The following is a 23,089-nucleotide window of genomic DNA, read 5'->3' as shown; positions in this document are numbered from 1 at the left end:
GTCCAGCATCCCAAAAGCAAATCTCTGCTCCCCACACAAGAGGCAATAATTCAGCAAGGCTTTGCTGCCATCAGTCATGCTTCTCATCTTCTCAGCGCACCTTTCCTGTCATTGCTTGGCAGGAGGAAATGGATGGCAGATGTTCCCTGCTATGTCAGTTTTGGGGGTGGGGAGCAGGGAAAATAGAAAAGGGTGACCTTGCAAGCAATGCCAGTGAGATGCACGTCTTGCTTGGAGATGGTTGGTGGTGTCCTTAGTGACTGCCTGGCTTTGTTAATTAGATGCTTTTAGTGTTTGAGGAAGACATATTTAGCTCCCCAGATTGTAGTTAGCACTAGAAGAACTCTGTCATTTGTTTTTCAGTTGTTTTATAGGTGATGGTGGCTTTTGTTGCTTTTCTGTCCTTTTGTTTCCCTCCATATGGAACAGGCTCAGTTTTCAAGTCAAAAGATCCCTTTTTTTATTTTAACTACCACCTCTGCAAGCTCAGCCAAGGATATGAGAGTCAGGCAAGGCATTTTCTGCTTTCCCCCATAATAAAGGTCCTATAATTACACAGTGAGTCTGGCACTACTACACAAACCAAAAGGCAGCCCAGTCTATTTTCCTTGTTTTGACTGTCTTGTTTCTGGAAGACAGAGCAGCTTACCCACACAGGCTAAGTGAACAGAGGTGATTCACAGAGAAACCAGGCCGTGGATAACACTAAGGCTGTGAAGCTGGTGGAGAAAGGGAAAAGTCCTGCACATGCCACATCCTCCATGGTGCTGTGTATTGCACATAGTAGCTTTCCCTGCCATGTAGCTAACATCATGCTGATCATTCCCCAAAACCACCAAGTCCACCTGGTGATTCAAATGTTTTTAAAAAATAGAGGACAGAGATTGTTAAGCTGGCAGTGCTCTGGAAGTAAATTTAAAAGACCTTTCCTTCCATCTGAAAGCAAATGTTCTTCTATGCTTCTAACATACAAATAAATACATTTGACCCAGAAGTGTAATGCAGCAGGTCATTTTATTCAGGTGTAGCTCAATGAATGTATTTGAAAAATCTACTTGGTCCCTAGAAGGAAAAGATGCTCAGCCCTTGTGCGGCCCACAACACTCAAGATACTCCATCTTGAGTAGGAACATGAATTCTGGGGCCAGATCAAGGGCAAGAAACCCTCCGCAGCAATGTAGGATTATAAAGTGTAATAACTGCTACATTACCATCATTGTGCGAGGAGCAGTGATGTGAATTCCCCATGTCTGTATAGCAAATCAGAGGCAGGTCTGGGAGAGGAAGGCAGCTTCTCCCCACTACATGTGCTACTTCGCTAAGAACTGTAACAGTTCATTCTATGGGTACAAATCCCAGTTCATCATATATGGCCAAAACTGGAAAAGAAGCACAATTCTATCACTGTTGGGAAAAAAAATCCCAACAGAAAGTATGTACCAAAACCACAGTATAAAACACAATCTAACAACCAGCTTACTCAGTTACAGCAAATGAAGACATAACAAAAGGGGGGGATTTCTGTTTTTGCCAGTGAAGGTGCACGCTGCTCTAGCAGCTGCTCATCACAACAAGACAGACCCACATCAGGATGAACTAACTCTAAGCTGCACTTGCTCTGGTCCCCCATAGTTCACATGGCCAGTCACTTCCACTGATGCCAAATCTCAGAGGTGTTTGCAGGTGCCCCAGGATAAAGCCTCAGGACCAGTTGCTGTTTCTTTGAGGACTTTTAGATTACTTCTGCTCCCCTTGTCTTCCAGATTCAGCACGAAGAAGAGCACATGCTCCAGATGTCACATAAGGAAGCTGCAGCCCAGCAATACTGGGAAGCATTCACCTGCCTGGGGATGCTCCTGAAAGACTAGCTGCGTTAATTAGGAGTGTGGAGTTCAGGCGTGAGAAAGCCCCATGTGAACGCTCTCACTCTGAAGGAACACGACCTCAGTTCAGTTCAGCTTAATCTTCCTGCAAAGGCAATTAGGCTAGCATAAGGCCAAGGGAATGAGATCAGCCACACAAGGATTTAACAGACTTTAACTAATGTCTGCAGACAATCCCTTAGTCAATAAAAATACAAGTGGCCCGGCCTGGTTTTGAGAGAGAGCAGCCTGTGTATGCTCAGTGCATGGCCACAAACCTAAACACCAGCAGCACTGCCCTCCAGTTTTGTTCCAAGTTTTCCACAGCTTCCAGGCATATCTTTATCTCAATTAAAAAGACTACGTTGTAACAATGACCACAGACTTCTCCCACTGTGGTTGCAGAAGCCTAAAGCCACCATGAGCTTCCTGAAGAGCAGCACAGAGTTCAAGAAGCATTTGAACAACACTCTGAGACATAGGGCACCATTTTGGATGGTGCTGTAAGTTGGACTTCATGGTCCTTTTCAATACCTTCCAACTCAGAATCTTTTATGCACTAAAAAAAGGTACATATTTCTTGATGGCAAGAGTAAAACAATACAAATATGTTTGTATGAAGTGAACTCAAAAAAAAAAAAAAAACCAAACCTAAAAAGCACGACTTGATATTGGTAAGGAAAGCAGTGCTTGAATCTGCATTTTAGGTTAGTGCTCTGGCACATGTACTACATAGATAAAATTGAATGACAATGTCACGGAGAACATGATGATGGCAATTAATTTTGTTCCATGGCACAACAGAGATGCTTACCCACAGTTCTCTCTTCACACGTGGTACGGATACTACCAACACAACCACAACTTGTTATTTCAATACTACAAAGCTATATTTATTTCCCAAGGTGCAATACCTCTCAGTAGAAAGAATTGCTTCAGATATTACAGACAGAACTTCTTGGAGTCATTCATGAGAGAAGAGTGTAGTAGACTGCTGTTATGCAACCTACTAGAAATTAAATATAATAGTGCATAATAAGAGAGAAACACTGCAGGCATATTTAGGCCACCTAAGTTTTGCAGCTAGAATAGCTCTGAAGTTAAACACTTCATCCTCTAAAATGGAGTGCTAATGGACAGTGAATGGTACAGCACACACTCACTGACTTGGAAAGGAACGTTTAGCCTAAAAAGTCTAGAGTGGTGGCTTTCAGCCTGCCGTTTTGATGGCAGACTGCAGGCTGCTCCTAAGGGATTCATGAAAGGCTACTGCAAAAAAAACAAGATCATTACACACCATAAAGCAAACTAAGTGAAGCTTTTTCAAAGGGGCTTATGTATCCCTCTAGAATATTTCGAAGGGCTCACAAATTGAGGGAGGCCGGCAACCCCTGCACAAGGACAAGGTTCTTATCTTATTTTGCCTGGTTTACACCAGCATAACTCAATCAATGCAAAGAGAATATCTTCTAATGAATGCCAGTGGCTCAGTAAAAATTAAGAGAGAATTAAGCACAGGTCATGCGGCAGGATCAGGGTAATTAAATTGGTGGAAGTACAACAGACTGCAAAAATATGACAAGATGTTTCACATATGAAGCTCTGTGTGTGGAAGACACTAAGAGTACATTTGATTATCAGATAAACAGTTTGTAATTGTGTAATTAAATATCACTTTATAACTATACACACTGGAGGCAAAATTAATGTTCTGCTTGGCATTATTGACTTCTAGGACTTAATCATGCAAATGGAGCATTCGCTTAACGAGATTTTTTAAAATAGCCTCTCATGAGCTTAAATGGAGAACACAAGAAAGAAGGCTCTCCATCCCAGGACTGGATTTAGTGCAAAAACATCACATTTGCCCCAGGCAGCTCCAGCCAGTAATCTGTGGGTCAGAGGATCAACCTTAGAGATGATCACACCCCACCTTAGTATTTCAGAAGGGCTCTCAACTACATTAAGCATCCTATCCCAGTTCCTGCTTCAAACAGTCTGCACAGGTGTGGGGGAATCCTAACAGTAAAAAGGAATAAGTGGAAGAAGAGCAGGTTTGGTTGGAACACATAGCATTCATGAACATCCACATCAGAAACTCAGTTGTGTCCAAAGTCTCCATTTCATGCCAATCCCACTGCTGAACACAGTTCAGCAACTGCTAGTGCAGAACAAAGCTACATTCCCTGCCTGCTGCTAAAAATCATCAAATGTCTGTCACGCTGATATGTACTGAGCATCAAAGACCATTTAGCTGGGCCCAGTGATGTCCCACTTTGCCACTGATGGCCCTGTACTAGGCCACAGCATATCAGCTCTGCAAGGATAACCAGGCATAGCAGGAGGGATCTTGGTCCTACCCAGCATCACCTCTAGTTCAAGAAAGGGCAGAGGATCTCCACTGGCACCCAGCTTCCAGTCACTAGTCGCTTAGGGGCCATCTGTACCTGAGCCTGTATCTACAACAGCATGCTGAATGCAGGGGACTGTAGAAGAGACTGTCCTTTGCAACCTCTTAATATTCCCGTTGTGAAGGTGATGCTGACATTATGTATGGCACCCCTCAGCTTTCCTTGTATTTGCATTGCTTGCCAATCCTGGCTCCTTTCTCCAAGGTACTTTAAAGCATATGAAGCAAAGATGCACTTGGAGATGAAATCACAAGTGAATCAAGAAATGAAGGAGAAGGAGAGGAGATGAAAGATAATAGAGAACTATACATAAGAAAAAAAAAAAGTGAAAAAAATAAATTTCCATCCAGCTTCTTTCAAGATCACAGACGCTCCTATTCCCAACTGCACAAGCCTCTATTGTTTAATGAAGAATCAGTATTCAAACAGTAAGCACAGTCTGCTCCACCATACAATACTGAGTTGTTCTTCCTCCTCCCAGAGTACGTTAGATGAATTCAGTCAATGCAGCTAACCTTAGGCTGGAGTGTGGGTGGCTGTCACAGAATGGCACAGCTCATGGGGCCAGTGCCAAAAGCACTAATTTCAAGACTGATCTCTTCGTCGTAGGTCTGATAGCATGACAAGCAGCCATGCCAATACCAGCGCCCAGAGCATCCCCTTTGGGATTTTCAGGCTGCAATTAGCAGGTGAATGTGCTGTCTTCTGGGGTTGATGAAAGTACCTCAGATCCTATTGATTGCCAATCAATAGCCACTTCCCATCTCTCCCTTTCAGTTTCTGCAGTAGCAGTGTTAGTAATCAAATAAGAGTGGCAGGCTGATAAGATCCTGTAATCAGTGCAGCAGCAAAATGGGATTCTAGATCTAATCTCCTATGTCACATTTCCTACCCTGATCATGGAGATTTAACCCTCCCAACGACTGACGCAACAGACTTCAGAGGAAACTTCCTAATGCTCACAGAGGTAAAGAAAGCGTATGGAAGAGACACAGATTTCCTACTCTCACTGAAACCCAGGGGAAGTAGGGACAATTGCAGGAAAAGCCCCAAATTGCAGCTATTACTGGTTACTGCATCTTCTTATCACTTCTTGTACTTTCAAGTTACTGGAAGAAACAAAAATATGCAGCTGAAGGTGTTTAAACTGCCTTTTTATTCCTTTTTTTCACTAAGAAATGCCACCAGAAAAATTGGAGTTCCCAAGGATAATTTCACTTGCTCATCCTCTGGGCCTGTGAAATTTCCATACCCTCTCAGCTATGAAAAAGAAAGCTCTTCCACCCAGCATAGGACTTAAATATTTTCAATGCTTGCATGCACTCCTGTCTTGGCAGATCTTGGTTAAAATTGTCCCAGTTTCAAGTCTATTTACTGATGTGCCCTCATGGCACATGGATGCCTGAGCAGGGGTGCTTTATATAAGCTGCCATGACTGCATGGCTTCTGTTCTTCCATCCCATCACATCAAAATGACATCAAAATGTTCTGTGCTGGGTGAACACTGTCCTTGTCAAGAGAACAGCAAATGCCAGCAGTGACATGGTTAATGCAATCCCTCTACCCGCTACAAAGGCAGGAGCCTTTCTATCACACGTAACAGGCTTCAGCTGAGGCCCTCAGAGGACTACTCTATTTAAAATTGAACACTAACAGAAAAAAGAAGAAGAAATTCAACCAGGCTTTAGGGTTGAAAGACATCCAGGCTGGCTGTTTTGTTACTCTGCATGAAATACACAGTATTTGAGATCTCAAAAAGATATCATTTTTACCATTAGCATTGGGAAAAAAAAAAAAAAAAAAAAAAAAAAAAGAAAAACCCACAAACTACTACTCCAATATAATTCTGCTTTTTCCACCTTTTTGCCGAACATTATATGCTACAGTGCTGGCTGTGCTCTTCCAGGGAACTCTGCTGTATGTCTAACAACCAACAGCTGAGATGCTTAACATCTCACCTGTTCCAGATGCAGAAAAGAAAAAAAAAGGCACAAAATGGACTTCTGCTGGAAAATTCCAGCTCAATACAGATATCTCTCTCCCCAGAAGCAGGGCAGAAGGCAGGCAGCCCAGGGAGATCTTCCCTGGGGCCCTTCCTGCTCCCCGCACCCCCCAGGAGGGATGCAGGTGCTTCTCTTTTTATAGGGATCCCAGGTCAGCAGTGCAGATGTACAGTGCTAATACTGAGGATGCTGACTCATGTCCAAGGAGACTAGCAGGTCTGGTGGGGGTATACAGAGTCCATCCTGGGCAAAACAACCATTGAGGTAAGACCACCATGAAGAGATCATTTATAGAAGGCTGTTAAGTAATCCACAGTTGAACAACAGCAATGCGTAGGTGCCTACTATTGTGGTTTATCCACTGCATTGCTGATATTGATCCTCCTTATAGAGTTCACTGATTGATGGTTAATTACACACTGCTTATAAGTCAATACACCACTTCAATCCTGATTTGGTTGGAGCTGTCTGAAGCGAGAAGCTTCCCTGCAGCACAGTTCCTGCATGCAGAGCTGCTGGCAGCCAGATGGCCCCCAGCCTGCACCCTGCAACTGCTGATGGCTCCCTGGGCCCCACCTGGGCTCCTTGCACAAGGATGCTTAGACTGATCAAGTTTTTAAGGATCCTAGTGCTCTCTGGATAGGCAGCACAAGCAAAGACGACAGCAGCCCTATCTCCCCTCACCTTGGACACAACATATGTGGGGTGTGTGTGTGTGTGTGTGTGTGTGTGTGAGACAGAGAGATCAGTGTGCCCAGTGGCTGCAAACACACCAGACAAATAAGTATTTCTGCAGCTGCTACAGGGTTAGGTACTATAAATGGCGGGGCTCCAGTAAGGCCCACAGCAGCCCTCCAGCAGCAGCTGACATTCAGCTCCCAGCGTTCTCTTCAGGGAAGATAGCCTGCAGCACGTTGTCGCAGCCCAGGCCAGTGGGGCACAGCATGACATGAGGGCTACCAACATCCCTACTGACAGCCCCACCTGCGCTGAGCGCCATGTGACCAGCGCTCCCTGAACACCCTTCTGGCAGTCACTGCACGTCTTGAGAGCAATGCGTGACTCGTCACAGGCCAGGCACTGCATCCAGTGCTGCTAGTCTCAAGGCTGCCTGGGCACATCAAGGGAGGTGATCTGCTCCTCTGTGTTGGTGAGGCCAAATCTGGACTCCAGCTGTGGAGTCCCCCATATGAGAGAGACAAAGTCCTGTTGGAGTGCATCCAGAGGAGGACCATAAAAATGCTCCAAGGGATGGAACCCCCTCATCTACAAGGACAGGCTGAGAGAGCTGGGGCCACACAGCCTGGAGAAAAGAAGGCTCCAGGGAGTCCTGAAAGCGGCCTTTCAGTATCTAAATGGGGCTGTAAGAAAGAAGGGGACAGACTCTTTAGCAGAGTCTATTGTGATAGGACAAGGGGAAATGGTTTCGAACAAAAAGAGGGGAGATATAGATTGGATATAATGAAGAAGATTTTTACAATAAGGGTGGTGAGGCACTGTTTCTTTGACTGCCCAGAGAGCTGGTGGATGCCGCACCCCTGGACACACTCAAGGTCAGGCCAGACTGGGCTTTGAGCACCCTGAACTAGCTGTGGGTGTCCCTGTTCACTGCAAGGGAATTGGGCTAGATGGCCACTAAGGGTCTCTTCCAACTGAAACAATTCTATGTAAGTTAAGCATAACCAAAGTGTTGTTTCACAGTTTCTTTATGCAAATGCAGGTCAGCAGTGAGAGTTACTCCAGAGCTTTAGTGAAAACATAACCCCTAACAGGCAGGGAAGGTCCTGCCATAACGGCTTGCCTACCTCCCACTCCAGTTCTAAACAAAGATATGGTGCTTGAGAGCCATCAGGGGCTACATAATGGTTCAAGTTTTCTTTCTGTGCTATATCTCACTTTGTAGCAACCTTCAGAACTAGGACCATCATTATAGGCACTTGGATGCCAAGAGGGGAGGAGAAGATGTGCACTGGCAGGAAAACTGCTTCTTTCTTCAGTCTGCACTATGCTAAGTTAAAGGCATTGATGCCTGAAAAAGAGCAGATGGCTTCCCAGTGTGATCTGAAGTGTTCATAAGGAATAGACAGTGGGAGAAAGTAGGCTCCAAGATGCAATAGTTTTTGGGGGTCTGAGCAGAGAAAGCAGCAGGAAAAAGAAGGAAGCTGAAAATAGCCCTTCCTTTCTTAGCTTGCCTCAACAGGCTGGAAGTTTCGTCTCTTACCAATTAATGGCAGAGAGCTCAGAGACCAATCAGAATCCACATCCAAGACATCCCCACTGACTGAGAAGTTCAAACTGAAGTACTGGCCTCTCGACAAGAAACTGAACCCTAGTCCCACATTTGGAGAGAAGAGCATGGCTATGCGCAAGCGACCCCAATTCGTTACCTTTACCATTCTGACCACCTTATTCTCCATCTGCCCTTTTCCAGAGTACTCAGCAATCTACCCCTAAGCTTCTCAAACCCTGAACATATCCCCACAGCGGCCCTGCTGGCCAATGATTACCTGTATAATTATCCCCAAGGAGAGAAAAACTCCGGTTAAACACACCTCTGCTCCACAGTTGATGACGCACCCACAAAACACCAGGCAAGGACACATACTGAGATTTGGATCAGATCCCTTCAAGGTCAGCACAACGTTCTTCTGCCTCAAACAGAAGCAAATGTCACTCACTTCCTTCATCACTTCCCAACAGTGCCTTCTCTACCCTCTTCACTGCTTTTATCTCATATTCCAGAGTGTCCAGCTTACTCACAGCTCCAGCATTCGAGGGCAAAAAGACACTTTGGGACTGACAGCCAGTGATGTGACAGCATTGACAGCAAGTACAATCTCATGGCAGGTAGACAGAACTAATTAATTGTGTGAGTGGGCAAACCTGTGAGAGCCGTCTGGAGCAGCTGAACCATAGAGGGCTGGAGCAATACAGCCTTGCCAGTAGACCTGATACAATACATCCACCAGACCTGAATAGACTAGGGGTGTCTCTTGATCACGAGGCACCTGGAAGGCAGCTGGTGCTGTTTCCCAGAGGACTTTCCAACAGGAAATTCCACCATGTGATTTTTCTTTAGGCTACACAAAGTCACTCCGTGGCCCCTCCTCACCATCCCTCTCTAGTTTTCTGCAGACTGATTTAAGCTAGCGTAAGTAAATTGAACTTGCAGTATCCCATGGAAATCCCCTCTACGTTTGTCATGTCTGGTGTTCCTCAATTCCGGCCTTAAACTATCTCAAATGCTGGAAAGGGCTGGGTGAGTTTGTAACTATGAATAATAACTAGTCTTTTACCCAAAGCATACCAACCCCTATCAAAATTCACATGCTGGGGCAGGAAGGTAGGCCACCTTGCCTGTTCTGCAGCTGAATTCCTTCAGCATACTTGCTATCACAGGCTGTTACTGCTCAACAAAGGGCAAAAAGAAGAGGTTAAGGGAAACTTCCCCATCCGTCAGATTCCCCAGCAAACTTCAGAGAGCAAGCTGGTCAGAGCAGACAGCAAGGCAGAGGACAGCAGACCCAGCTGGAGGGTAGGAGGATACAGAGTGGTGGAGCAGGCGTGCTGCTAACAGGTTTATTCCGCTGGCAGGGATTCCCTTAAGCGGCAGACGGGTGAGCTCTGCAGACCAGCGAGCTCAATCTGCGCTAAGCAGATTAGTTCCTTACCGGTGAAAGGTTCTGGGCAGCAGCAGAGAGTTGCTCACCATGTGATACGAGGGGGCTGTCATTACGTTTCATAGATATGATATAATTATATGTTCCCTGGAGGGTACTTCTAATTGAATTATAGGGTGTCTCACAAGTATTCTGGGCAGTGGTTCGAGGAAGCTCTCACTGCCCAGAACAAGATAAAGATACCCTTTAATTCCATTAGATGCACCCTCCAGGGAGTGGGCTGCTATACCATGCAGCAATTCACTTAAAAACCCTCTCCCTCCCCAAACAAAATTGGAAGGGAGGTGTCTTTAGCAAAAGTTTTATTGCTGCTATGTATTTTTTTCCTTGGGACACTTCTGCAGACTTGCCACTACATCAAACTCCCTGCCCTGCATCCCAAGGGAGAAATACCCCATTGAGGGCAGTCATGGCCCATTTCCAGGATGGGTAGTGACCCTTTCTGGGTCAACTCCCAGCACAAGGCTCAGCAGATACAGTGCTGCACAAGGCATCAATGCCAGGGTAGACATACAAGGGAGATCTCAGCATCTTTAGGAAAGCTGAGGACCCCGCGAGGAGGAGTCCTCAAAGACAGCAGGGACTATTGGACACACAGCCTACCTGTCTGCCTGTCCTACAACACAAGGAGCTGCAAGCAACTGTCACAGTGACTCAGAAGCAGTGGTGCAGCCCTGGAACAGGGTCATCCCCCAACCTCTCCTCTGGGTGCTGTGCATCAGGGAAACTGCTTCTCTTCTGCTCCAAGACCTCTGCCTACAACTTACTGACAGCCAGCGGAGATGTCACATCTGCAATGCCTTTTTTTGCTGCTCTGTACCATAACAAGGATGGGATAATCAGGCCCCTGAGCCTATTATTTTTTCCATCACCTCAAGGGAAAGCCAGCACCAGCTGCCCACCACAAGATGGAATGACCTACTGAAGCTGTCACCAGCTTTGACTCCTACAGACTGTGCTCACTCCTGTGTCTAGCACCGCTCCACTTGTCAGGCCGCAAAAAGAGCAAGGAAGATAGTTATGCCAAGGACTTGCTAATTATAGAAAATGAAGACGTCCCTGCAGGAAAGGCACCAGAGTCAGTGCCGAGATAAGGCATGCAGCTGCTGACGCTGCCATGGTGCCAAGCAGCAGGCGGGAATCTGACGTGCTGCACCATCCTGCATGTAGCCCTGCTCTGCAGCGTCCAGCCCATCCAGCCCTAGAAGCCTGGCTGCCAGGCAGGCAGTTATTGCTCATATGTAGTCCATTTGCTGCATTTCTGCATTATTCAGAGCTCTGCCCACCTCTGGTGGTGTCAGCTAATAGGGCACATCTGTGAAAACCTGCCAAATCACACATTTTCCCTCCACAACCACACTACAGAAAAAGTACTACGAGCTATCAAAAGTAACCACAGTCAACCCAAAAATACTTTGGACATCTTCAAGAAGTACTTCTGATATCTTAGATGCAGACAGCTGTGTGCTTATTTACTCCTGCAGAGTCAGTACACTGCTCCTGGTATGTTCTTCCTCACCAGCGCTGTAGGCCAGTTATCTTTACTGAAGAAGAAAGAGATAGAAGCACGAAGCCAACACCATCAAGCAGATGAAATAAAGGAGAGACTAACTCAGGAGGGAAGACAGAAACAGCAAAGATAACAGGAGCAGAATTTCTGCATTAAATATTGATGGCTTTATTGCGTTAGGATAAAAGCTGAGCAGCACGGTGCTCAGGTGGTAGCTTTTATGAAGGTACGACTGGTTGCCTTGCTTATCTGATGGAAAGAAACACAGAGGCACAAAAGGTAATTCCTCGTACTTTTCACTTTAACAACACACCTTTACATGGAGCACTAAAGAGGTACAGCAGTAGGCAAACCACTTGGACACACTCAACACACCAGAGCTGCAAAGGCAGCCACCCCTGGAAGCTCTGTTTGGTGAGAAGAACAATAAAGAGCCAAAAATAAACAAACAAGCAAAAAAAACCCACTAAACTCTAAGAGCTAGAGGAAATCTTCCACGGCCTAACAGAAAAACCAGGAGATCAGAGCAACGGCTCTTATTCATGTGAGATGCAGCACCAAGCCCCAGGCTCCTTGAATAACCAGAAGAGCTCAACACCACCACTTGGGAGGAGCTAGCAAGTGGAAAGGACAGTCATCGCTCCCAGTTAGCTGGTGTGCAGCACAGTCCACTCAGAAGGCCCCACGCTGGGAGCACCAGTGCCTGCTCAGCAGCAGAGCTGGCTCCAGGTGAAAAGCTAGCAGCACTAAATGCTGGCATCCGGGCATAGGCCTGAGGGCCTCATCTGTCAGCGGTCCATCTGCCAGGACAGCTGTAAGCACGTACCAGTCCAGATTCCTCCCAGCTTTAAATCTGCTGTTTTCACTGAAGCTAAAAAGAGGGTGAACTTGGTTCACAGTGCTCGCAACAGCTAGAGCAGCAAGTTCTTTTACCATCATAGTTTATTCTGACATGAGGTAAATAAGAAACAAGCCATGTTGCTAGCAACAGACAAGTTCCCTTTTATTTGAAAAAGCTGCCCCCTCTTTCACAGAATCACAGAATGGCCAGGGTTGGAAGGAACCTCAGGGATCATGAATCTCCAACCCCCCTGCCACATGTAGGGCCATCAACCTCCACATTTAATACTAGACCAGGCTGCTCAGGGCCCCGTCCAATCTGGCCTTGAAAACCTCCATGGACAGGGCCAGCTGCTTCTATTCAGACACAACAGAAATGTGCTGAAGGACCACTTGTCAAGGATACTCTAGATTCTGCCTCCCTATCTCCTATAGAAAAGGATAAGCCCATATTTTACTTGGAAACTTTGTTCATACTCTGATCTAACTGTTAAAAGTTAGAGAGGCGTTGAAGTGATGCTATAATTAATGCTCCCACTGTAGATTTAAAAAAAGGGTCGTTGTTGGTGGTGCAGAGTCCGGTTGGAGACCTGTAAGCAGTGGTGTTCCTCAGGGGTCTGTACTGGGTCCGGTCTTGTTCAACATCTTCATCAATGACCTTGATGAGGGGATAATGGCCACCCTCAGCAAGTTTGCTGATGATACGAAGTTGGGAGGATTGCCTGACACGCCTGAAGGCTGTGCTGCCATTCAGCAAGACCTGGATAGGCTGGAGAGCTGGGCAGAAAAAAACCGGATGAGGTTTAACAAAAGCAAGTGTAGAGTCTTGCATCTGGGGAGGAATAATTCCATGCACCAGTACAGGTTGGGGGATGACCTGCTGGAGGGGAGCTCTGCGGAGAGGGACCTGGGTGTCCTGGTGGACGACAGGTTGGCCATGAGCCAGCAGTGTGCCCTTGTGGCCAAAAAGGCCAATGGCTTACTAGGGTGCATTAAAAAGAGCGTGTCCAGCAGGTCGAAGGAGGTGATCCTCCCCCTCTACTCTGCCCTGGTAAGACCTCATCTGGAGTACTGTGTCCAGTTCTGGGCTCCCCAGTACAAAAAAGACAAGGATCTCTTGGAAAGAGTCCAGTGGAGGGCCACGAAGATGGTGAAGGGCCTGGAGCATCTCTCCTACGAGGAAAGGCTGAGTGAACTGGGTCTGTTCAGCCTGGAGAAAAGGAGACTGAGAGGGGACCTGATCCAGGTCTATAAATATCTAAGGTGTGGGGGGCAGAATGGCGAGGCCAGACTGTTTTCAGTGGTGAGTGGAGACAGGACAAGGGGAAACGGCTGGAAACTGCAGCATAGGAAGTTCTGCACAAATGTGCACAAGAACTTCTTTACAGTGAGGGTGACGGAGCACTGGAACAGGCTGCCCAGGGAGGTGGTGGAGTCTCCTTCTCTGGAGATGTTCAAGACCTGCCTGGATGCCTACCTGTGCGACCTACTGTAGGGAACCTGCTTTGGCAGGGGGGTTGGACTCGATGATCTCTGGAGGTCCCTTCCAACCCCTACAATTCTGTGATTCTGTGATTCTGTGAAAACAAAACAAACAAAAAACACACAAAAAACCCATACCTGTACTGAGCGATGTAAAGTCTGCCAAGCCTTGCCCCAGCATCTGCTCTCAGCCCTGAGGCAGCACTACTCAAACTGTGCCTTATCCTTCTTTTTGTAAGTGGGCAAAAAAAATGTGATTTGTGCTCTGCAATCCCACATGTAAAATGCACATCTATTGGCCACTCATCCAAAGGTGATTTCTGCAGAACTGCATGACTGAGGAGGAGGCAAAACTCAACTCAACACACAGTAAGCTTGTTTTCGTCTTGGATCAGTTCTGCTTGGATTGTTTTTAAATCCAGAATTTGGCTGTGTTGTTTGGCACAATGAATTTCCCTGTGTTTGCTCTAAACTCTGAACATCACTACTCACCCTGATACCTCAGATCTGCCCCTCTCAGGGCCTCTTACCTTAGGAACCCATCAGGCTCACAGGGACTTGTCTGGAGCATCCACCAACTTGGAAAAGCCACTCCCTAGTCCATGCTTCTCTTTCAGCTGAGGTCCCAGACCCCCTTGTTTAACACTGTTACATTAATCCATACAAATGGCTCCTTTGATAGGCAAGAAGTCACAGACCCTGAGACAGCATGGCATTTGTCCTTCTTCATGAATGGATGGCATGTCCATTCGACACCTGCCAACAAGGCTATCTGGGAAGGGAAAGGTCAGCTCAGGGTTTCTCTTCTTCCCAGAATGGTGTCACTGTCTCACATTTCTGCACAATGACTTCACAAACACTCCAGGAGCAGCCCCTTGACACCTTACACTAATCCCTGCAGGTCACACCACTTAGACCTCATGGCAGGACTAATGCAGATGCTCACAGTAGGTACGTGTGTAAATGACTTCAGTTAGATCAGAAACCGCTACTTTTAGAAACTCTAACATAATAATTTCACTGCAAGAAACAAATACAATAGCCTTTCACTACCAGCAACATGAGGGGGAAGCCACTAGAGTAGTTTGGGGTTTTTTTTGTTTGCTTGGGGTTTTGTTTGTTCGTTTGTTTCTTTACTGGGACCATATGCAACACTGTCAGTATAAGTGACCAAATTGGGGTGGACAAGGAACATGTTGCCTGTAGCAAGTAAAAGTTCAGATGTACAGGTGAGATAACTAGCCACGAGAAAAAAAGTTGCCCTTCTCTTTCCCTTTCAGGAAGTCATTAAATGAGGCCACAGTGCGACTTTGGAGCTTCTCCTCTGACTGTTTCTTGCAAGACCATTATCTCTTCTCAAAGACAGCTGTCACTGCTTTTCATTAATCTGGATTAAAATAAGAATCAAGAACTTCCAATTTCTGTGAAAATGTAGGAAGAGAAAGCCAGAAGGAGCTCATCCTCTGATGGAAACAGACTGAAGAAGAGTCTGGAGGATTCATTAGAAGATAAATCTCAAGAGAGTTGAAATGGGAAGGAACAGTGTCCTTAGAGAAGGGAACTATCAGATTCATACAGCAAATTCTCATTTCCTAAATTCCCACTGCTGTCTTAATTTGTTGAGAGCTGTCCTACTTCAAGTCCAGAGTATTAGGAGCAGCACTGAGTACACGAGAGCTGCTGGACAAGAGTTCAGACTAGATTATCACAATCATTTCATCATGACCTAGGTCATTAATTTGAGTCACTACAGCTGACACAGATAAACCAAGGGCTTCAGATTCCCATACACCTCCATACCATATACAAAATTCAATTTAGGAAAATGAGCACCCAAAATTGCAGTTACTGTTGACAGCCTGAGGGGAAGATGGACTGTACCAGTCTGCTTCCTGATAGCCGGGGAGAGGTCAGTGAATTTGCATAAATTCACTGTGGTTTTCAGTGACACGAAATTAGAAGCTTAGTGTACGCAGGCCCTTCTCTGCATAGAGCATAGGCCAGCAGTTCAGGGAATCAGTTTTATTCCTGCCTCTGCCTTTGTTGGATAATCCAGAGGGAAGAGAAATGACTTTCTCTGCTTTGTTCCCCCAGCTACAAAATGGAAATAACAACCCTTGATCTCCTCTGCAAAATGCCTTTACATCTACTGAGGAAGCACCATGCAAAAGAGCTAAGTGTTGTTAATAGCATTCTCCTCAAAATGCCACAACCATGACTGCGTAGGTGATCAGATTAACAAATTAAGTTGACAGTTTCTTCAAGCACCAAGGGGCAGGAAAGAAGGAAGGATAATTAATTGCACCCAACCTCAGTATGACATCCTTCACACAGAAAACTGCTATTCACCTTTCCCTACTATTATCTCCACCAGATCCATGGGGGGAAGCTAACATCCACCACATCAGGGGTACGAGCAAGAGGTGATGGCCTAGGTAGCCCTGAGTCCAAGCATGGCTGGACAGGAGAGGGAAAGGAGGCAAAGGAGTGACTACTGACCTTCCCACCAAACATGGTGGCACAGCATGGAGAACAGAAGGCAGCAGCAGCACATGGTGGCTGCTTGGGGCAGTTATTAGCCACCATTCCTAGGACACAGTACAACCTGAAACAGGTCCGTCTCTAGCACAGCTCTGGCTCTCATGTATATAAACACAAACACACCCCATGAACACCCCTGCTAGCAAATGCCTCCAAATAGGAGGAAGTGCATGTGGTTTTCCATTGCCTTCTGCTCTGGGAGAGCTCTGGAGGACCACCAAGCTGAGAATGCACTCAGAGGCGGCCCAAGGCTTACTGGGAGGAAGCAGGCAAGGAAAGGATATGTATAAACTCACTACTTCATCTCCAAATCATAAAGGCCAAAATCAAACAAAATTTCACTGGCTATCAGGATGTCCTAAGTGCATTTATCTCTAGCACTATCTGCCTTTTATTAATGTGAGTTATGCCTAATACATAAATGACACATAAATGGCTGTACCAACGACCAGCCACGCTGACTTTGCAGATTGACTTCACAAGACATTTAATACCAATTCAACCACAGTATCACAACTTGAGCCACAGGCAACACTCAGAGAAAACTGCCTCAGGGCTGATGGCTACACTTCCACTAGACTACAAATCCTACACATAATTAAGCAACCAGTAACATGGGCAAGCAACAAAGAAGATCTCTTGGCCTAAACCTTAACTGCAGCAAATGACATGGCCATGGCAGAATTTGCCTTCCAGCTGGCATATCAGCTCCTGGTAACTTGTGCATTTTCTGAAAATTTCTAAAGCAAGACATAGATAATTTTTCACATGAATTTAAACAGTTTTAAACAGAGGAACCAATTCAAAGCAATAAAACTTAACTTTAATTTTCTTTCCTTACTTGCTTGGAGTTCCCTTTATTATGCAGAAAGAAAATCCTTTAAAATCCAATTCACTTTTTGCTGCTGGCTCTTAATCTTTGATTTCTGTATTGCTTGGACATAATAAAGCAGCATGGTCAATCACCTTTCTACATTTTCACACATCCAAGAACCCAACTTGCTTCCACACAATATTATTTAATAGAAAAAATGTTTGACCACCTTGTAAAAAAAAATCTAAGTTTTGGGCTTGCTTCCTCTTTTTAGTCAAAAAGTAAACTAAAAGTGTCCTCCAGCTGATTAGGTCATATCTGAGCCTCACTGGAACACGAATTCAGAAATCACAAGTGTAATGAAAAAGCAGCAGCAGCAGAATCAAGCGTTTGAAACTTGATCAATTCTCCTCTTGCCAGATGACAGAATTCAAGACCTTATGGTTTGATTTATAGCTATCCAACATCCATACACATTCATACGCACACACTGCATGTTTCAGTAATGATGGCATTGTTCTGAATCTCCTCATCTCAGCACAGGTTCTCTGTGCTCCCACCCAAATGTAAGTGAGGAAACTTTGACTTTGTTAATCTAGAAAGAATCACAGAGGCAGAAAGCAAGAGCCGGCGGCAGGATCCATTTCCCTCTTATCTGTAATTCATACAGCTAATCAAATTCTTTCAGTCCCACATACCTCAGGGAAAGCCTCTTAAGGACAAGTCCAGTAATAGTTAACTTTACCTGACAGACTTAAGGGAAGACCCCTTCTCCACTTCATTTTAAGGGAGAGCACTCACTGTAGCCACCCCTTGCCCTCCAGATTTGGTAAGCGGTGGTCCTCCAAAAGTTTGATCTCAAAGATGCTGTGTAATCCAGTGTCCCTCAGATTAATTTAGGCATTGCTATACTTAAGGAGGCTGACCTAAAATCTACTTACAGATAGCCTGCTACTGCAGAATACAATCTGAGGGTCCTTATTTCCCATCAGAGAATGAGCTAAGTATAAACTGCAGCTTTTGCCCTCTTCTGGCATATGCCGATGAGCATTTCTTTTTGGCAGTAGCATACATGCATAGCCACAGTAAAACTCAACACTATCTTAGATGTTTGCATGAGGCTCCAATTCACATGCTTCCTTCTTGAGCCAAAAAGCTTTTACGACTTCCATGAGGAAGGTTCAAGTTTCACCTTTCCTAAGTAAGGGTCTGACCAGCAGGCTGAAGTGGGAAGCACAAAAACTTTTGTTGCCTTCAGGCTACGCATCCTTAGCACTGCACACTGAGCACTGTTTCCCTTCTATTTCTTCTCTCTTACCCAGGGTTTTGTGGACCCACAGTTTCCCCTTCAGCACATAGGGACACCTCGTGGTAGATTCCCCTCAGTGGCAAGACATTTAAGAGGCAGGCTTTAAAGCATCCAGCCAGGCAGAACTCCAGCTGTTTGGTAACCCAGTGTTTTCATACAGCCTTGTACTGCACAATGCAGTCACCAGACACTTGAACTTCATCCTCTGAACCTGCAAAATTTCCCCAAACACCCAGTGCACCTGTCCTTCTGAACTAGGGATGACCCAAACTAGATAGCATTTGCTGGAAAAGTACTATTGTAGCTGCCTGCACAGCAACAAAGAACTGGCAACATACAGCACCTGACTTGTGTTCATTGAGCTTAAGTCCAAAGGGTGATTATCAAAACTACCCTCCAGTGTTTCCAGTCCAAAACTCCATTCCCAGAAGACCTAAACAGTTAAAATGAAACCTGACAATGAATAATGGCAGCTTGCTGGCCTACATGGTTAGGCTGACAAGACTCATCTCCTTGTTTATTAGTTTGATTTAATTACAGAATCACAGAATGGCCTGGGTTGAAAGGGACCATAATGATCACCTAGTTTCAACCCCCCCTCTGTGGGTAGGGTCTCCAACCACATAGAAGTTAAAACTAACATAACTTCAAAATAGATTTCTCTCCATTAGCCCCTTATCCCCTGTGGATTGGAAACTGTTCCCAGCAGCCTTCTGACACAGAAGTGAAAGATGCATTGTGTATTAGGTAGGGACATTGTTTTGACCACACAAAGGTCCAACCTGTGCTCCGTGGCATTTTCTCTGGGCTACAAATTAAGCACCCAGAGCACATCTGTTTTCTGGACTACCTTCCTCATCATTAGTCTGTTCTACAGGAATGTACGTGGTCCTGCCGAATGTAATTTGTTTTAATGCAAGGGAGCAACTATGTGAGTATGCTCTGACTTTTCTAAGACAAACAGAAGTTTTCTATCAGCAGGAAGGCAAATGGAGCACTTGGGCTTATTCTCTGTTACCCCAAATATATTAGCCTCTCACTGATGGCCCTTAAAGCCCTTCTTCTTCAAGATCTGGGTGAAGCGTGGTAGTACATATTACACTGTAGATAGAAGTCTCACAGAAGACTGCATCCACGCAGTCAACATTCTTCCTTGCTTTCCCTGGAGAAATTAGCTTGAGGGACAATTTAGGAGAGTAACTTGCCTGGCCCATCTCCGAGAAAAGGCCAGATTCACAGATGATCCTTCCCCTTATCTGCTTGTGGTTGAATTCAGCCAACCAGGAACTTCTGTTCTTTTAATAGGGAAGAACATGTGCTTACAATCAAGCATGAGGACATTAATGTACATTAGCTGGATTAAGTGGTTTAGCAGGCTAAGGCAGAAGGTGCTTTTGAATTAGGGCATCCCTATTCCACGGCATTTAATACACATTAACATCCTTTCGGATACTGTACAGGCTGGGTACAAAGACTTCCTTTCTCTGATGCCAGTTGCAAGTCTGTACAATTCTTTTGATGGCTCAAGTGATTAGGCGTTAACAAGAGCAACCTAGGCACTTAACACTAGGGAGTTTTAGCACCAGGTTCACACCCCCTCCCTCTCCCAGCTCAGCTAAGGTATTTTTCTCATTCCCCACTAATGTTAACAGCAGGTACTTAAAGCAATTAGCCATTATCGCCTCTCTGGTCTTTATTACTACCTAGCTTCGTATCAGCTACTTTGTACGCAATAAAAGAGCTGAATTAACAGGACTGGTGCAGACTATTTTGCTTCCTTTCTTAATTCTGTATGAAAACACTGGGTCATAGAGCCACATGGACAGGCTGTGAGTGCAGTGCTTTAGTCCATTACTGCCAATTGCCGTGGTATTTTATGAGGAGAAAAACAACAGGTAGCAAAAAAAAAAAAACAGATATAGGGAGATCATAGAGAAGGTGACATAGGGAATATAGGTAGACCAAGGGGATGTAAGTACTGTAAGAGTTGCACAAGTCCAGCAGAACAGCTTGCAGCTATGGCTATGCTTTGAATTAGCTGCCACATAGACCTGCAAGTTGCACAGGAAGCCTAAGGACGCAGGTATGATGTGTTGTTCATTTGAGAATAAAGCCCCATATCTACTGAGTAGCTCTTGACTGCATGGGAATAACTGTTGTAAAATTTTCATGTGGGGATATCAAGAATTTTTTCTACCCTCTTTTTTTACTTTTTTTTTTTTTTTTTTTTTTTTCCAAAAGGAGGCTTTCCCATATTTGCCCAGCCAGTTAAAAGCTTCCCCCTTTCCTCTACCTCAACTCACCATTAACCCATAGCATGAGTATAGGACCTCATAAAATGAAATATTTTCCCCCTGTCCCCTGCAGTATTTCTAAGCCTCACTTTGTTATTCCCAAGAGGGAAGGGACAAAAGACTTTGAGATCTTACATCCTGCTGTCGGTTCTTGCCTGAAAGAGGTAAGTAGGGAAATTGAAGAAAAGCTGAAGAAAGGAGCCTGTCCCTTGTCAGCATTCACCTGTAATGGGGGCAAAGTGTGAGGTTAAACACCAAAACTAGAGTGAGGATCAAGAATGAATAGGGTACTTACACAGTTTCATCATTCTTGAACTCCAACTCCCCGTAAGTGTCTTCAAAGTCTTCTCCACCTCCTTTTGCTGTCCCTTCTACTGTCCTAAATGGCACTATGACTGTACCCCGAGCACCTGATGTCCTTAGAACTTTGACTTCCATCACACCAATGCTCTCGCTGACATGTATAACATCACACTCAAATGTGAAGATGCCAGCATGGTCATCATCCAAGATAGTCACTGTGGCCACACAAGGAGAAGCCAGTATGGCCTTTGGGTATGGGGAGTTACCGAGCTCTGGAGGTTCTTCACTGTCCACCACACGGAGGTTACTGAGCCGCACAAAGAAATGTTCATCCTCCTCAAAGATGTCATCATCAATAATTCCCACTGCAAAGTCCTTCTGGGTCTCCCCTGATTTCAAGACAACAGTCCCCTCTGTGAACTCATAGTCAGCACCAGCATTGGCAGAGCCATCCTCGGTTTTGTAGTCTACATAGATGGTCTTGGACACATCCCCTCCTTTCCGAACCACAGTCAGGAGAACGGCACCACAGTTCTCAAGACACTGATAGGAACATGGGTCAAAATAAATTTTGGAGATAAATTCCTCAGGTTCATCCGGCCGCACCTCATGCAAGCTGGTGCTCTTCTTGGCTTGCTCAGCTGCATGCTTCTTCAGAATATTGCCAGCCCCTGTCATCATTCTGGTAGCCTGAATGCGATAAAAGGCTCTGCTCTTCTGCTGATGTGACAAGGCGTAGTAGTTAGCCATTTCTACCAGCTGGTCCAAATCCTTTTCTGGGTGTTTTTGCTTCAGATCCTTAAGGATCCGGATCATCTCTTTGCGAGATTCATCTACCTCTTTCCCCTCCACAGTCACTAAGTTTCCATCCAGAAAATGGGAGTTCATCATCTTGCCATCCATCTCAATTCCCTTAGGGTGATCACCTTCTGATTCTATGATGATGCCCCTGTGCTTGTCAGTACGGTACTTTTTGTGCATATACTTATAGAAAAGCAGGCGTCTATCTGCTATCCAAGCCAGAAGAACACAAAGTGGAAAGAAGAAAAGTGTGAGCAGACCTTCCCAGACCTGAACCACACCTGGAGAGAAGACAGCAAGGATCATGTACAACCAGATGTAAGCAAAGATGCTCCATGCAGCTGTGACAAAGAAAACTCTCAGGTGTTTTATCTTTCTGGTTTCCCCATCAGGGATCACATAGACACAGATGGCAATGATGATAAACATATTGAAGGCAGCACTGCCAACAATTGTAGATGGCCCCAGGTCTCCAGCTATGAATCCATGCCCACACACTTCTATCAGAGACAGAAGGATCTCAGGAGCAGAGGAGCCCAGAGCCATGAGGGTCAAGTTGGAAACAGTTTCATTCCAAATCCGAATGGTTGTTGTTGTGGTCTCTCCATTGGGTTTCTTAATCGTGATTTCTTTTTCTTGTGATGTAATGACCTCTATAGATGCCATGAATCGATCTGCAATGATGGAGACTCCAAGGAACATGTAGATCAGTGCTACAAAGTATACAATAACACGGGCAATTTTGTCCCCAAGGGATGGGTTTTCTGGGTACCATATTGGCAGGATAACACCTTCCTTGCAGTCAAAAGATCCTGAACACGAGCTGTTTTGTACTGAACTGGTTGAGTCTCCCGTCAGGCCAGCATCCACCTGCAAACCATGCAAAAACAGCACAAAAGTAACCAGCCCAAAATGGAGGAAGGCCGAGGTGAGAGGCTGCAAGCTTAACCACGCCATACACAAGATGCAACTTCCACTGTGTAGATCCAAAAGGGCCGAGAACCTGAAACAAACAAAACAGAGAGGGGGGAGGGAAGCATGAGAGAAAAGGAAGATGTAACATTTATCCAAATGCACTTCAGTATCTCACCATGGAAGAGTACTGGTAGAGATGCAAAGGTTGTCTCTCTCTGTCACTTTGAAGAAGACATTTAGCAGGGACTATAACAAACTGCAGCATTTACATGCCCAGCAGATGAGGATGAATTGCTAGAAAACTAGCTGAGAGGAAAACTATGC

General features: G+C 45.4%; 1 protein-coding gene across 7 annotated transcripts in view; it reads right to left on the bottom strand.

Moving 5' to 3' along the window:
* SLC8A3 (solute carrier family 8 member A3) overlaps window positions 1-22,807 on the bottom strand; it is an 82,769-nt gene extending 59,962 nt beyond the window's left edge. For all 7 annotated transcript variants that reach the window (XM_042814584.1, XM_042814579.1, XM_042814585.1 and 4 more), the window contains exon 1: window positions 21,042-22,807. In XM_042814584.1, coding sequence (XP_042670518.1) covers window positions 21,042-22,807 — 1,766 coding nt within the window. The remainder of the gene's footprint in view (window positions 1-21,041) is intronic.
* Window positions 22,808-23,089: the final 282 nt, after the last annotated feature.

Source organism: Centrocercus urophasianus, unplaced genomic scaffold, assembly GCF_019232065.1.
Source record: "Centrocercus urophasianus isolate 14NV4802_14NV808 unplaced genomic scaffold, USGS_Curo_1.0 seq_14, whole genome shotgun sequence".
Lineage (NCBI taxonomy): Eukaryota > Metazoa > Chordata > Aves > Galliformes > Phasianidae > Centrocercus > Centrocercus urophasianus.
Note: the sequence above shows the minus strand (reverse complement) of the source record. Positions and strands in the feature narration are given on the sequence as shown.